This window comes from Zeugodacus cucurbitae, chromosome 6, assembly GCF_028554725.1.
Source record: "Zeugodacus cucurbitae isolate PBARC_wt_2022May chromosome 6, idZeuCucr1.2, whole genome shotgun sequence".
NCBI classification, from domain to species: Eukaryota; Metazoa; Arthropoda; class Insecta; order Diptera; family Tephritidae; genus Zeugodacus; species Zeugodacus cucurbitae.
Genome location: NC_071671.1, coordinates 5,371,109 through 5,387,116, shown reverse-complemented (window position 1 = coordinate 5,387,116; position 16,008 = coordinate 5,371,109). Strand labels below are relative to the sequence as shown.

The 16,008-nt window shown below is 34.8% G+C and overlaps 3 protein-coding genes across 3 annotated transcripts; 1 reads left to right on the top strand and 2 right to left on the bottom strand.

The window, feature by feature from the left end:
* The first annotated feature begins 1,512 nt into the window (after nucleotides 1-1,512).
* LOC105211220 (aldehyde dehydrogenase, mitochondrial) lies at nucleotides 1,513-9,047 on the top strand. The gene is made up of 4 exons (XM_011182557.3): nucleotides 1,513-1,841; nucleotides 7,186-7,334; nucleotides 7,400-7,496; nucleotides 7,557-9,047. Exons 1-4 carry the CDS (start codon nucleotides 1,707-1,709, stop codon nucleotides 8,748-8,750), a joined length of 1,575 nt encoding a protein of 524 aa, XP_011180859.1. The 5' UTR covers nucleotides 1,513-1,706; the 3' UTR covers nucleotides 8,751-9,047.
* LOC105211216 (alpha-tocopherol transfer protein-like) lies at nucleotides 8,730-10,910 on the bottom strand. Its single transcript, XM_011182553.3, has 3 exons — nucleotides 10,496-10,910; nucleotides 9,797-10,169; nucleotides 8,730-9,731 (listed from the first exon to the last, which is right to left on the bottom strand). The coding sequence occupies exons 1-3, from the start codon at nucleotides 10,801-10,803 to the stop codon at nucleotides 9,474-9,476; spliced, it is 939 nt and encodes a 312-aa protein (XP_011180855.1). The 5' UTR covers nucleotides 10,804-10,910; the 3' UTR covers nucleotides 8,730-9,473.
* A 2,179-nt stretch (nucleotides 10,911-13,089) lies between these two features.
* Nucleotides 13,090-14,385, bottom strand: LOC128922743 (alpha-tocopherol transfer protein-like). The gene is made up of 3 exons (XM_054234355.1): nucleotides 13,966-14,385; nucleotides 13,529-13,901; nucleotides 13,090-13,467 (listed from the first exon to the last, which is right to left on the bottom strand). Exons 1-3 carry the CDS (start codon nucleotides 14,271-14,273, stop codon nucleotides 13,210-13,212), a joined length of 939 nt encoding a protein of 312 aa, XP_054090330.1. The 5' UTR covers nucleotides 14,274-14,385; the 3' UTR covers nucleotides 13,090-13,209.
* Nucleotides 14,386-16,008: the final 1,623 nt, after the last annotated feature.

Genomic DNA, 16,008 nt, shown 5'->3' with positions numbered 1-16,008 from the left:
ACACCATGTCTGAAATCCCACGTGATCTGTCAAATACTAATGCATGAAAATCCTAACCTCAAAAAAATCACCCGTTACATATATGTATGTGGATGTAATTAGAGATTTTTAATTATTACTCTCTCAATTATTCATATAATTAACATGGAAGAGTACATATATACATACATACATACATCGATATATATTAAATTATAGAACATAGTTTTTTTTATTAGCTTTTAATGGTCGGCTGAACCAACCGCTATTAATGGTAGTGCGGTGCGTTTTAAAAATAGATATTGCTTTAGTAAGCTTTAAAGTGTATGTAGTAGCTATGATCTAAGCCCTGATTGAAGGGGGAATCGCAAATTTAGTTGTCATTGCGGACAGTGTCGCACCATAGAGAGAGAGAGGCTTAGATGCCAGAGTGAACCGCGACATACAAAATGCATGTCCTGCATGCAACGAGTCCCCGCATGACACTAACCACCTATTTGCATGCCCAACATTCTCATCTAACACCCCTTTCCCTTTGGTCCGACTCCGTCGAAACAGCATGCTTCCTGGGCCTCCCGTTAGATGACCTCGACGACAACTAGATTTATGCTTTCCGTTCCGGCAGAGATAGATAATCGTTACAACAACAACAACAAGGGGCTTTGAGTCCAATTGGGCATGCAAAGAGTAGTAGTAAGTGTCATGCGGGGATACATTGCTGGTCTAGTCTGGATAATTATGAGTTTTGGTTTTGGATAATTATGAGCCTGGTTTTGCGAGGCTCTAAAGTAGATCCGAACATCTCGTAGACTTTAAAAAACATGTCGGAGTTCTTATTAGATTTTCGGTATGAAATCGGTTTCTATTAAAAAGCCCTTGGTTCCATATTAAACTTAAGTGAATGAGCTCTTTATATATAGATCGTTTGTCCATTTACAAAGAAATCGCGAAAAAAAAAACATTTTACAATGAACGCTCTTTATTGTTTTCAAAATAAAATTGTTTTTCAAAACATTGGTGCATATATTTTGAAAGAGATCACTTTCAACTTTCCAATTCCCCGCTACGATTTCTGCAGATCGAAAAGAACTTAAACTTAAAAAAGCTTTATATTGATATTCGAATATTAATTTATTTTATTTTAATTTTATTTTTATTTAAATTTTAATAATATATCAAGTTTCACTCTCTATTATTTATTAAAAAATATTTTATTTAAACAATTTTAATTAGTAAATTAAATTTTAAAACTTTCCCAACAGCTAAACAAGCATAAAAGCGCTTTCAAACTGCCGCAAAAGCTTTTAACACAAAAACTTTAAATAGTAACGGTTCGTACAAGCGTTCTCATTGAAATAACAAAAAATAATAATTAAAAGCGAACGCAAAGCTTCCACTACAACTGTCCCCAGCCAGCAGCTGTCACTATTCGCTATTATTGAAATTTCTGCCTATCATCCGCCATTTACACACCTCGTTGCGCGCAACAGGCCCACAATCAACATACAAAACATATGTATAGTAGGAAAGAGCTACGCGACCAGCAGTTGCCAAAAGCGGTTCAAAGCAAACACAAGTGTGCGATCTAACCAGCGAGCGCACATAATCACTTAAAACAATTGCAGTGTCACAGAATTAAAATTATTATTTTCTACTTGCTAAGTGTCAACTGCTTTTAATTAATTTATTTAAATTTTGTGCAAAAAAGTGTCAAATAGCAGTTAAAAATGTTGCGTTTGTTGAGAAGTAATGCGCTGGTGTCATCCGGCAAATCCTTGGTCGCCTCTCTGAATGGCAGCGCTGCCAAATATTCCAGCCAAGTGCCAGATCCACATATCAATCCAGAGATCCTGTATACCGGTGTAAGTTCTATACTTAAGATTATTATTAAGTATATATAATGTATATATGTTTGTATTTGTGTTAGTATTAGTATCAGCAATATTAGTGCAATTTATCTTATCCGCAGAGTTTCCTGCCGCTCGCCGCTTATAATTGAAAACTGATTTGTTTTTCGGTCTGTTTTTTATTTTTATTTTTTTTTTTGTTTGTTTTTGCAACACGCGCCCCTGTATGAAATATGATTTTATTTTGCACAAGTGGTGATTGGCGCTAATAAAATGTTCTCAACTCTTCAATTCTTGTTGGTGTTCTTTGGCATGTTTTGTTGGTTTTTATACATACAAATCACGTACATGCATTTGTATTGGTAGCTGTTTTTATATAAATTTTGTACATACATATACTCGTATGTATAAACCAAGTCAAGTGGGTAGCGCATACAAGCCGGTCGCACGTCTCTTTTATGCTCTTAGTTGTTGTATTTTATAATGTTTATTTATTGAATTTGTGGCGTTTTTGCGTCTTGAATTTTTTTGCCAGTCACGCTAGTTGCTAAATATACTTCTAGTTTATACTGGCACAAGTAGTTTTCTGATCTATGCTGTGCTTTATACCTGCAGGAAATTTAAATTATTAATTTCTTATTGCAGACATAGCTTTAATGAGTATACAAGAATGAATGGGCAATAAAATCAGATTATCTTATATGGAGGCTATGCTTTATGAACTTAATTAATTCTTAAAACTTAAATGAAAAATACAAAATTTTTGCCTAAAAATTTAAAAAATTTATTACTAAAAAATTTTAAATTTTTAATAATTTTAGTGTTTTATATTTTTAAAATTTTGACGAAATATAGCACGTTTTATTATATTATTATGTAAAAATAATACTTATAAAACAATTTTCAATTTTCCAAATCAATTAAAAAATTAAAAAATTATTTTCTAAAAAATTGTAATCCTATATTCTAAAGCAAAATTATACCTACTGGGTTTCTAAATTGTTTTTTTATGGTATGTATATGTATACAATTGCTAATTTGCATCTTAACCGACATTCAGGTAGTTTACAGAGCAACTTTTTAATACAAATTGACTACTTTGTATTTGCACATGTGTATATGCATACACGTATACATTTGTATTTATATGACTGAAAAAAACGCTTAAAAATATAATTCTGCACTCATCCACTTACCTACATATATATAATTTTTTTAAGACGAATACAGATCACATAGCTGCTGTGATTATGCAAAAAAAAAACATGTACTACATTTAAATTGTTGCAACAACAAAAGTGAAAATGATTAGACGAAATCAATTTAAATTGCTAATATTCGCAAAGAAATCTATTGTTGTTGAATTATAAGCAGAAAATATTATCAGTGAGTTGCAAAACCGTGTCTAAAAAATAAGTGTCTTATTACATGCGGTTCATGCAAATAATGACATTAAAAAAATAATAATAAAAAAACAATAAAAATAAAAATGTCTTGCATTGTGACAAATGAATTTTCGAAAATACATACATACATACATATGTGTTTGCTGATAATTCGATGTATTCTTAATAATTGTTTAATAATTTAAAAAAAACAACAACAACAAAAAAAGAATAAGTCACTCTAGGCTGATAATGAGCTGATTCTGAGCTAGGTATGAATATCAGTTTTTTTTCAGTTTGACGCTAAGCTTACGTTTGTTTATACGGGAAACGGCGACTTAGCAAGCAGCACTTAATGATTAATGACTTTTAAAATGGCTGAGCGCTCGCGCTAAAAAGTTAAATGAGTGTGCAAATTTATATTATAATAAGTTTTATGGTTTATCACCTTTGGTCTAACTAAATACTTACATACTAAATTTAGTTTCTAGCTGCAATTATAAACTTTCGTGAGTGTAGTTTGTAAGTGAGCACGACTCACAGTCTTTCTTTTCATTTATTAGCGTCGAGCCCTATTTTTTATTATGACATTTTTTTTTTGTTTTGATTTCGCTTTGTGAACAGCTGTTGAGTGCCACATTAAAAGATTATATTTCTGATTTTTTTAAGTATTACTTTATTGCTTTTCCTTCATTTATTTATATATATATTTTTATTTCTTTGTTATTCAAAGGCTAAGTTACCGTAAATAATATGCATTTATTCATAATCGCACGCAAATATGATTATTCAAACAAATGCTTACTGTACAAATAACATTTTGTGAAAAGAAAACGTTATCGGTTTGCTTACATAATATTAAGTGAAAAGCGAAAGCATTTTTAAAATTAAAACATTATTTTTTTTTTAAATAGGTACACGATAATGTTTGTATTTATAGTATCAAACATTTTAACAGATATTTTAAGTTTCTGGTGTTTTTGCAGATATTTCCTGCAATATTATCATTTTTTTTTTAGATTAGATTAGATATTTTCCAGCCAATATGCTAAACATTAGAAGCACTTTGTCGTATAAATCTAACTACTAAGAATATTAATATTTGGACAAAAACAAATTATAATATATACTGTTTTGGTTAAACATAACCTTTATTTCCTTTATAGTTTCCGCCATAATTTATTATCGCAGCCAAAAACAATAAAAGTAATTATACAATTCAATTGGTATGCTTGCTTATCTTTTGTGTATTTTGATAAATTACAGTATATAAAATTAAATAACCGTTCGCGAGATTTGCGTATACTAAAAATCGGCTTTCAATATATATTTTAATATTATATGTACATATCGCTCATTTACTTGAATAGTGTCACAACTCAAAAAAGTCGATTTTTCAGGAGAGCGATTTAAAGTTTTCAATTGTCTCTTATTTAGCAAATATAGAAAAATGCCATCAGTTTATTGACAAATCTAGTGGCCTGTAATATATTAAATACAATGTTGAGCATAAATGGACCAAATAGAGTGTACTAATGCTATTTTTTGGGCATAAATGTGATCCACTTTGAATTATGTCGTTATTTGTGAAAAATATAAATCAATTTCGCCGTCATAAGTCAAATGTGTCGTTTTTGCTGAAAGAAGAAATATGAAAAATTTAATTTATTTTTCACCAATATCGCTGTAATACAAAATGTGTCGTTCTTTCTGAAAAGAAAATCAAATTCACCTTTTTAATAATATGTGTTGGAATACAAAATATGTCGTTATTTTGTAAAAAAAAAAATATAACTAATTCTGGCACAACTGAGAAGTGTCGTTATTGTAGTTAAAAACTAATGCAACAAATAAGTTTAAGAACGGCACATTTTTATATCACGGTTTATTTTCCTACGCATCGGAATGAAATTTTTATAGAACATGGACGATGAAACTGCGCACATTTCTGTATACTCAACTCAAAAATCGTGTTTTTTGAGTTATGACACTATTCAAGTAAATGAGCGATATGTTGTCCAAAGTATGAAAAGTGATTTTTTTTTCATGAATGTAATAATTCTTGTTTCACTTTCAAATTAGATAACTGCACAGCTGGAATTTTACCATAAAAAATAATTATTAAACTTAAAGTTGCTTTGTTTTGTAGTTTGTTTGTTTTTTAGACAACAATGTAAACATATTTAATATAACATACTAGTAGTATGTGCTCCTGACACTCTGATAAGATTCCATGTTTTTGCGATAAAATCTATACAATAATATTTAAAGTGGAAATTTTATAAATCTCATTTTGTATATATGTACATATAAAATAAATGCTGTATATACATCTGCACATCTCCCAGTTCATTGTCTCATAATTTAATATACTATGTACATTTAATAATTTAATTGTTATAAAATAAACAAATAGCAAGTTTGCAGTGTATTCCAACATGTTTGACTTGCAGTGGTTTCTGTGCAAAAGCAAAAGCGAAAGCTTTGTTGCTTCTATATTTTTGCAGCGTATTGGCAAGGCTTTCTTAAACTGGTTCCACAATGCGCAATTATGTAGCTGGGAACAGATATTTTGTGGACAAAATGCATTTAGAATCGAGCAGCTTAATTCCCAACGCTTAAATAAAATAATTTATTTTCGTACGAAATCAATAGGCAATTGTTGAGTTATTTTTCCAAAAATATGTCTTCTAAACCAATAATATTACCAATCAGTACGCGATCAGTTGGTTTAAACATTCGTTGTTTAGTTAAAGAAATTCAGTTGTTGTTAGAGAATAAATACAAAGATTTCGAATACTATCGTCTGACAAACGCATTGTATCGTGTTACTTTATTAAGATTGCATATGAAAATCAATAAAGGTTTTCGAAATTGTATCATAGATCTTCGTAAATCCGATGCACCATATTTTATAACTGAAGACTTTGAAAGATCAATTGAATGTATGGGGGCAGACTTTACGATTATACATCAATTATTGTCAGCCGTTGGTTATGTCCAATATGGACGCGATAGTTTTGTGCCAGTTTTGCCACTTTTAAAACAGGATCAACACTGTGATCCTATTAATGTACGTTTTACAAATTTACGTAATATTGTCACTTCACTTGCGGACCGGGAAACATCAATTGAAGTACGCAGGCATTTTTGGGAATACAATCCAATTCCAGGTGCAAAATGGAGTACGACTGATGTGGATGGAAAAGACGAATTCGCTACAAATACTTATCTTTCTAATCCCAATGACATAATGCCAGAAAATTACAATTTGCCAGAGCTAAATGAAGACATTTCGATTATACAAGTTATCGTAACTATTATTAGTAGAAAGGATCCCAAGTTTATTACAAATAAAAGAATTGACTTTTGCTCTTCTGGATCAGAGGCACAATTCGTATCGAGTATAGCTAAACCAATACGTTGCTCGTCATATCTTGATAATCATTTGGAAACACCTAAGGGAGACTATGACGAATTTTGGTCCCCAAGATGGTTAACACAAACACAAAGGGATTTGGGTGTAAATTGCTTATTTGGTGAATACTCGGAAGCAATAGAAAACCAATGTTTATTGTATATACGTTCTAAAGAAGTCGCAACTCAATATATTGCTCAACATTACTGGGCTATGTTCTATAAAGTTTTTAAATAATGTTTGTTTGCATTTTGAAGAAATTATTTTTAAACAGAATATTTTGTATAAATTTGTTAGTAATAAAGATGAAATTTTATTAACAAATATTTGTATGTCTTATGATTTCTTCCTTCACCAACTTTCACCATTATTACAGAGTAGTCATACTGCCTGAAAGTAGCAGCCCGCAAGTGTCCCCTTTCAATTGACTCGGCACTTATTATAAACTTATTTATAAAACAATTTGAACTTTACCAGAAAAAGTGTATCTTTAACAAAAAAATCAATGTTTAATGTCGGTCATATTTTTTCATTGGTTCTAATTTGCATATTCCAGCTTTTTATCAACAACGAGTGGCATAAGAGTAAAACTGGTAGAACATTCGGCTCCATAAATCCCACCACAGAACAAACTGTTGCCGAAATCCAGTGCGCCGGAAAGGAGGACGTTGACATCGCTGTACAGGCTGCACGCACCGCTTTCAAGTTTGTTGAGCCACTATATATACACACATAGAATTTTAAAATGACAAATACTTAAATTATTGCAGAGTTGGTTCACCATGGCGTCACATGGATGCCTCCGAGCGTGGTGTACATTTGAATAAGTTAGCTGATCTGATGGAGCGCGATCGCGTCTATTTGGCGGTAAGTTTTGTTTCGAATTATACTTTTCTCACATACAAGTAACGTTTTTCTTACTTATAGAGTTTGGAAACGCTGGACAATGGCAAGCCCTACGCTGTCGCCTATAATGTTGATGTGCCAGCGGCTATTAAGAACTTACGTTATTTCGCCGGTTGGGCTGATAAGAATCACGGAAAGACCATACCCGTTGACGGTGATTTCTTTGCCTACACGCGCCACGAACCCGTTGGTGTGTGTGCACAAATTATTCCATGGAATTTCCCAATTCTCATGATGGCCTGGAAATTGGGTCCAGCGCTTGCTACGGGCAATACAATTGTCTTAAAACCAGCAGAACAGACAAGTTTGTCTGCGCTCTATATTGCACAATTGATTAAGGAAGCTGGCTTCCCAGAAGGTGTGGTAAATGTATTGCCAGGTTTTGGTGAAGCTGGTGCTGCTTTAGCCAATCACCATGATGTCGATAAGGTCGCTTTCACCGGTTCCACTGAGGTTGGCAAACTGATACAGCAAGCTTCGGGTCGTAGCAATTTGAAACGTGTCACTTTGGAGTTGGGCGGCAAGAGTCCAAACATTGTTTTAGCCGATACCGATATGGACTATGCCGTGGAGACTTCACACTTTGGTCTGTTCTTCAATATGGGACAAACATGTTGTGCCGGTTCGCGTACATTTGTCGAAGATAAAATCTATGATGAGTTTGTTGAACGCAGCGCTGAACGTGCTAAGAAGCGCACAGTTGGCAATCCCTTTGAATTGCATGTCGAACAAGGACCACAAATCGATCAAGATCAACTTCAACGCATTCTTGGCTTGATTGAACAGGGTAAAAACGAAGGTGCCAAATTGGTTGCGGGCGGCAGTCGGGCCAACCATTTGCCTGGCTACTTTGTTGAGCCCACCGTATTCGCCGATGTGCACGATCACATGACAATTGCACGCGATGAAATCTTCGGACCCGTACAACAGCTCATCCGTTTCAAGTCATTGGATGAGGTAATTGAACGTGCCAACAAATCTGATTACGGCTTGGCGGCGGCTGTTTTCACACGTGACATCGATAAGGCTAACTACATTGTGCAGGGTCTGCGCGCCGGCACTGTCTGGGTAAACACTTACAATGCATTGATGGCACAAGCACCCTTCGGTGGCTACAAGATGTCCGGTCATGGACGTGAAAACGGTGAATATGCGTTGCAAAACTACACCGAGGTGAAGAGTGTGATTATGAAGATCACTCAAAAGAGCTCTTAAACTGGTGATAACGCGCCTAAGAGCATCTGAACTGTAGATGATCTTCAATGCTACTGATGTCTGCTTGTGTTATGTTTTAGCTGTAATATTAGTGAAGAACATCCGAAGTTGTATCAAAAGCGCACAATTTTCTTACATTGTCATAGATTTCATAAATTCAAATTTATTTTGCATATATTTAAGAAAGAACAATAATAGCTAGGAGTTGTGTTGAATCTCTAAACTGATTCAGCATTAACTCAATACATATACGCGTGCATAATGGATTTCATATAAATTATAAAATTAAAAATTAAATTTGTTCGTATATTTTATTGAGCGCGAGATGTGGATCTATATATAATTAGAACCTTTTGCCGACTAGGTGTCTATCTTTACTCATTAGCATTTAGTGTTTGTGTATAAATCTGTTTATTTCGTTTATTTTTAACAAAGTCACTAAATTTCTAAAATGAACTTCCAGGCTACTCGACTCAGCTCTTTAACACCTGTAGATCCTGGGCTCGTAAAAAGAGAAAAAATATATAATATTTTTTGTTGTACTATTTTATATGTTGTAATCTGTTGCTATTGAGTTAAGTATCGTCATAATTATTGTTTTTAAAGTATTCTTTATTAACCTCTGTGTTCCAAAACTGAAATCTAACAAACCTTAACTATTGATATATATTTAATTTCAAAGCCTTAACTTTACCCTTCAAACCATATTTGAATAGTAGACAATTAGTCCACATCGAGTTTTCGAAATGAACCTTCCATACCAAATATGCTCTCAAAATCCGGTTGTTTACCAACACGTAGACTCTCATTATTTCGAAATTGCAGATCCTCTATGAAATAATCACGGTGATCCAGAAAGTATTTTATTGAGTCCTTCTTTAGTTCCTCGATGCTGCCATTTTCACCGCCATATTCTTTCGGCAAATATTTTTGTGGTATATGTGGATATAGTGACTCCAAATTGGTGCCATGCATGAAAATCTGATTTTGGCCGAGTATTAATTATACGAATACTTATATTGGAATGAATTTATTCATATACTCACACGATCCTGCTGTTTGGCTGGTAGCATGGGTTTTATCATTTTGAAGAGTGTTTCAAAACCCGACGGTAAATTAATAAAATGTGTTGCGCGTTGACGCAATGGTATGGCTTTCTCGGCATGTACTACGATTTTCTTCATCAGACTCGGTGTATGATGTGCAATATGTGCAGGGGTTATGCGAGAAACGTCTACAAGATCAATAAAACCATTCACAATTGCATTGTCATCCTCGCGTATCCATAGCTCCTGTTGGGCATACGATATGGGAATTATATCCTTAAACGTATATTTATCGGTTGGATAAATGCCAGCGCAAACAAATACAATGCGCGGTCCAGTCTCGCGTAACGGTATAGGCAGTGCTAAAGGTGTTCTGCGAAGAAAAGTATATATGTATGTACATCAAGTTATCTAACGACAGGAGTTTGAGGAGTCGTTCAAAGAGCTTTAACTCTGTGTATGACGGGATTATTAATAGATAAGCGCTCTTCAACTGGTAACTGGTGTTATTAATGCTAAAATACTACAGAACGAAGTCCACATCCATTATAGCCTGGATTTGTGATCGGATCGCGTAATTATAATGTAGGAAATTCCACTTTTTGTTTCAGCGCGACAATTTAGATTCAAACAGATATCTCAGATGATCTTTTCGTTGGAAATAATTCACGAAAAATAATAAGTATGTATAATATTTACCCATATTCTAAGAGTTCCATCATATTCGGCGCATCCAGATCTTGTACCGTGTAATAATCCGGATATTTTGTTTTCAACGTATAGAACCAATCCAATTTCGATTTCGTCTTCTCTAAACTGAACTTGCAACCGCGCAGGAATGCCACCAACAGCTGATCCTCGAGTCGCACATTTAAATGTGGCTCCTGTATGGCCCAGGTCTTTAACGCCTGTAGATCCGCGGCCAAACGCTCGGGTCGCTCATTCAACTCTTCGATAGCGATCTTTTGTAGATGTTCGGGTAGCGGACGTATATTGGGTGCCGTCATTATGTGCTAATTTGATATTAGTTTTATTTTAGGGTTTAGGTGTTGTGCTTACAGCGTCAACTAAACCGTATTGATTTGCTTAAACCCGTAATATACTCAAATTTAAATCGCATTTCGCATTTATTTATAAAGAAAATCGGACTTTACTTTGTACCTGCAACATTCAATAGTCATCATTACATAATCCAATATAGTAGTATAATAGGTGATTAGGTAAGGAAACGATTATTATACTTCCGAAAAAAAAACTTCGAAAAAAGTGTGTGTGTATGTGCGACAATAAAAATAGTAGCGGTTTTTTAATACCAGAGTATATTAGTTGCAATATAGTATTATGACTCATGTATATAAGGTATTATGATCGATTTGACCCAAGAAAAATGTTCATACTTGTAGGTTTGTAAGTTAAATTCTCAGCCGATGTACAGTCAAAAATTGTATAATTTATGTTTTTATAATTTTACTATACTAATTTCGAATGCGAAAAGATTTATGTGAAGCTCTTAGCACTATTTATTGCATGCACGAGTCATGAGAGGATCTCAAGTCCATGCTTCAGTTCGCAATACCAGTTACGGTCATTTCTGAGAAATAAACAAGATAAAAGAAATATTAACAAGTTAGGAAAGGCTAATTTCGGGTGCAACCGAACATTTTATACTCTCGCAATTTATTTAGAGATTTACCTATATTTTCGGTGAAAAATTACCCTTAGGCACTGAGTTCTTCATGTTCGATATCAGGGGCCTTGAAAAGTCATGGTCCGATTTGGACAATTTTTCCACAAGTGATGTCACAGCTCAAATACAGTATTTGTGTAAAGTTTTATTCCGCTGGCTTCATTGGTTCCTTATGAATACATTATAAAGTGAACGAATCAGATGGAATTCAAAATTGTGTCATCAGGGTGTCAAGAACGTGTTATATACCGAATTTCATTGAAATCGGTAGAGTAGTTCTTGAGATATGGTTTTTGGCCCATAAGTGGGCGACGCCACGCCCATTTTCCATTTTGTAAAAAAATCTCAGTGCAGCTTTTTTCTGCCATTTCTTATGTAAAATTTGTATGGGAGGTGGACGTGGTTATTATCCGATTTCTTTCATTTTTAGACTGTATAAGGAAACGGCTAAAAAACAACTGCAGAAAGTTTGGTTTATATAGCTTTATTGGTTTGCAAGATATATACAAAAAACGTATTTGGGGGCGGGGTCACGCCTACTTTTCCAAAAAAAAATACATTCAAATGTGCCCCTCCCTAATGCGATCCTATGTCCCAAATTTTACTTTCATAACTTTATTTATGGCTTAGTTATAGCTCTTTATGTATTTTTGGTTATCGCCATTTTGTGGGCGTGGCAGTGGTCCGATTTTGCTGATTTTCGAAAGCAACCTTCCTATGGTGCCAAGAAATAAGTGTGCCAAGTTTCATCAAGATATCTTAATTTTTACTCAAGTTACAGCTTGCACAGACGGACGGACGGACAGACAGACATTCGGATTTGAACTCCACTCTTCACCCTGATCACTTTGGTATATATAACCCTATATCTAAGTCGTTTAGTTTTAGGACTCAAACAACCGTTATGTGGACAAAACTATAATACTCTCTTAGCAACTTTTGTTGCGAGAGTATAACAAACCTATTAAAATGTAAATAAAAATCTAGCACAATAATATATGATACATAAATGTTCAGCAAACCAAGGGCCATGGCTTTCTCTGCTGCTTAAACGAGGGCGGTCCGATAAGAACGTAGCGCTTGAACGCATTGTGGAAGCGAAGTGGAAGCACAGTGCAACTGTCAAAAATTGTTTACAATTTTTGATTATTTACGCTCTAATGACTTGGCTAATGGGTACCACGGAGTATAACGTGACGAAAGTTTACGATCTTGCGTTAACAGAACACAGCTTATAGGTTCACAAAATAGCTGAGACAGTAGACATCAATAAAGACCAGAAGTGGTTCAATTCTCTAACTGATATATGGTACAAGTGAGAGCTGTCGTCGCGATGTTGCGGGCGTTTGCTCTCTTGGTATAAAAAACACAATTGTGAGACCACTTGGGCGAAACATGGATCCAATGAAAGGACAAATAATAGGGGAATAAAGTCACTCGACGAATCTGCTCCGAAGCATGTGCAGGATGTTATATCGTTCTGGAAGGTTATGGTCACTAAATTTTAGGGCGAAGGTCATTTAGTAAGATTGTGTTCTCATACTCATTTTTATCCCAACCGCAAAATTTGAAAAGATGAACTTTTGCACTTATCTTCAAGTATATATTTATATTTTGATTTTATAAAATAAAAAAAAAACATTATTAGTATAAAATATATGTTAAATATGATCTACATAACATCATGTTTTATTACATATTGCAAAAAATCTCATTTCCAACAAATCTAGTCCACCTCCAGTTTCCGGAAGGAACCCTCCACACCGAATAAACTTTCAAAATCAATGGGTTTGCCTGAACGTAAACTCTCATCAGTGCCGTAATTTTTATTCTCCTTAAAGTAATCGCGATACTCATCCAATTGTTTATTTGTGTAGCTGATTATCTCTGCAATCGTGCCATTATCGCCGCCATATTCCACGGGTAGATAAGAACGTGGAACGTGTTCGTAAAATCTATCCAAATTTTCGGCATGCACTGAAATCTATAGCTTATCGTTAATAAAAAACATTTTTGCACCTTCATTGCACCTTAAAAGCACTTACTCTGTTTTGTTGTTTCTTTGTCATGAGCGGTCTGATGGCATTGAAAACCGTTTCGAAGCCACTGGGTATATGTATGAAGTGTTGTTGTTTTGGACGTAAAGGCACTGCCTCCTCGGCATGTATGGACATTTTCTTCATGACGCTCGGCGTCATCTGCATAACATGTCCAGGAGTACAATTTTCGATATCGATAATCGATATCATGCCCGATATAATGGCATGATCATCATTGCGTATTATGATCTCTTGCAAGTGACTGGCGGCGCGTATAAAATGTTCGATCGTGTATTCGTCAGCTGGCAGTGCACCTTGACGTATGAGTATTATGCGTGGACCTTGCTCGTGCAATGGTTTGGGCAACAACAAAATTATGCTATTAAGCGCAGAGAAGTACCAGTTAATATCTATAACTTATGCAGATGTATATAATTTCTCACCCAGCATTAAAGACCGCTCGTATCTTGGGATCATTCACATCGTAGGCGCCGAAGAAATCCGGATATTTAGTGCGTAACGTATAGTATTTATCGATTTTCCCCTTCGCCTTTTCCAAACTAAATTTGCAGCCACGCAGGAAGGAGAGCAAAAATTGATCATCGTCACGTGCGCGCAAATGCGGCTGCTGTTGGATCCAGGTGCGCAGCGCTTCAATATCGGCCGCCACACGTTCGGGCATCTCATTCAACTCCTCGTTGGCGAGTTTTTGCAAATCTGCATTGATTGCGCGTATGTTAAGTTGCGACATTGTGTAGACACGTCGGTGAAGGTGGAGTAAATCTTTGGACTGTTCAATAATGCACTCGCAAGCGAACTAATATGGAGCACTTGTCGAAATTGTTTAGATATTTTATCAAATAATAACTCGCGGTATTGATTAGACCCACGAAATGATAAGAATTTGCAATAGATTTCACTTTATAATATTTATAGCATAGTACATATGTATATACAGCACAGAGTACATATTATCAGCTTGAGATTATCAATTTCTTCCACTCGCCATATGCATATGAGTAAAACAATATCATCAGAATAGAAGTACAGTAAACACTCGCCAGTTGGTTTAAGTGGTTAAATCAATCTAAAGCAAAAATGTATTCTTGGATTCAGGAAAGGATTTATTAAAAGTTGTATTGTAGTATATAAAAGCATTTTAATACGAAATGGCGGTTACCGAAACAATTTTGAGTAACAATCTTTTCAGGAATGCCTCTATGAGCGACGATAATTCTACGAACATTAAGCCGAGAACACAAACTTCGCCAGTTGCCTCTATCCCTTGTGAAGTCAAGTTGTACATCTCAAGGTCCTTCCAGTGGATGCGTGGGCGCCCTTGCTTCCGATGGCCACCCATGGATCTCGAATAGAAGGATCTTTCCACCGGAGCAATGCCATCCATACGTACGACATGGCCTAATAAGCGCATTCGTTCGATTTTTATACGCATAACTTCGAGTATATAAATACATATCTTCGTAGATCTCATACAGTTCATGGTTCCATCTTCATCGATACTCCTAGCTCACGCGGATGGCTCCAAAAATCTTGCATGATAATCCAAGTACTTTCTCATATCAAGAGAGAGACTTATAGAGCGTAATTCTTGTTTGTCGAGAGAGGTATCTACATCTCAATTGCCTACTGATCCCAAAGTGACAAGAGTTATTTTACGCTTGATCTCCAGTATTTAATTATTGGTGGCATTAATGCTGGCTCCGGCATAAACAAAGTCATTATGCTCAACGTCTATCTATATAAACGTATTAATTTCGCAAGGATATCATATGTAGACATGGCGTCGAATAGGCAGTTCCTGTCGGGGCTATCGATAACGGGTTTTGAAGTCGTGTTTATCGAGGGTCTTTTCCAAGATTTAACTTATTGTAAAAATCTGGTCTATGGTGGAGTTGCTAGATATAAAGTCACTAACGCATATTATGTGGATAAGACGGACTGTTTTCGATAGGATAGAGTACACTCATATTCCAATCATTGAGCATCCGACCAAAGCATGATTAGCAGCTGGAATATGTGCTTTCCAGTTCCTCGTCGACAATAACTTTATTTCAAATTTCATTTTAGACAAATTATGTTTAACACATATAAAATGAACTCCATAAAAATATGAAGACTACTTATCAACTAATCCCCCATAAAATAATTTTATTAACTTTGATGGAATTACTTACACTTGCCATGAAGGGGCTAAGCCATGTGAGATTTTTTTTTTATTTTTTGCTTATTCTATAGTTTATACTTTCAAAAAATATCCTGTGAAAGCAGCAATCGTTGAATCGTTTTTGAATGGCAGCGTTCTAAAGAGCGTCCGCTCACAGGTATAATCCGCCATAGTCGATACTTTAAACGCGTTTTTCTCGAAACGGCATTTCTTAAAATTGCTGACATCATAACTCAACGAGATATTGACCGATGTAAATTTAAACTGAATGTTCTGTTGAGAATTGTCGATTTGGCTTAAA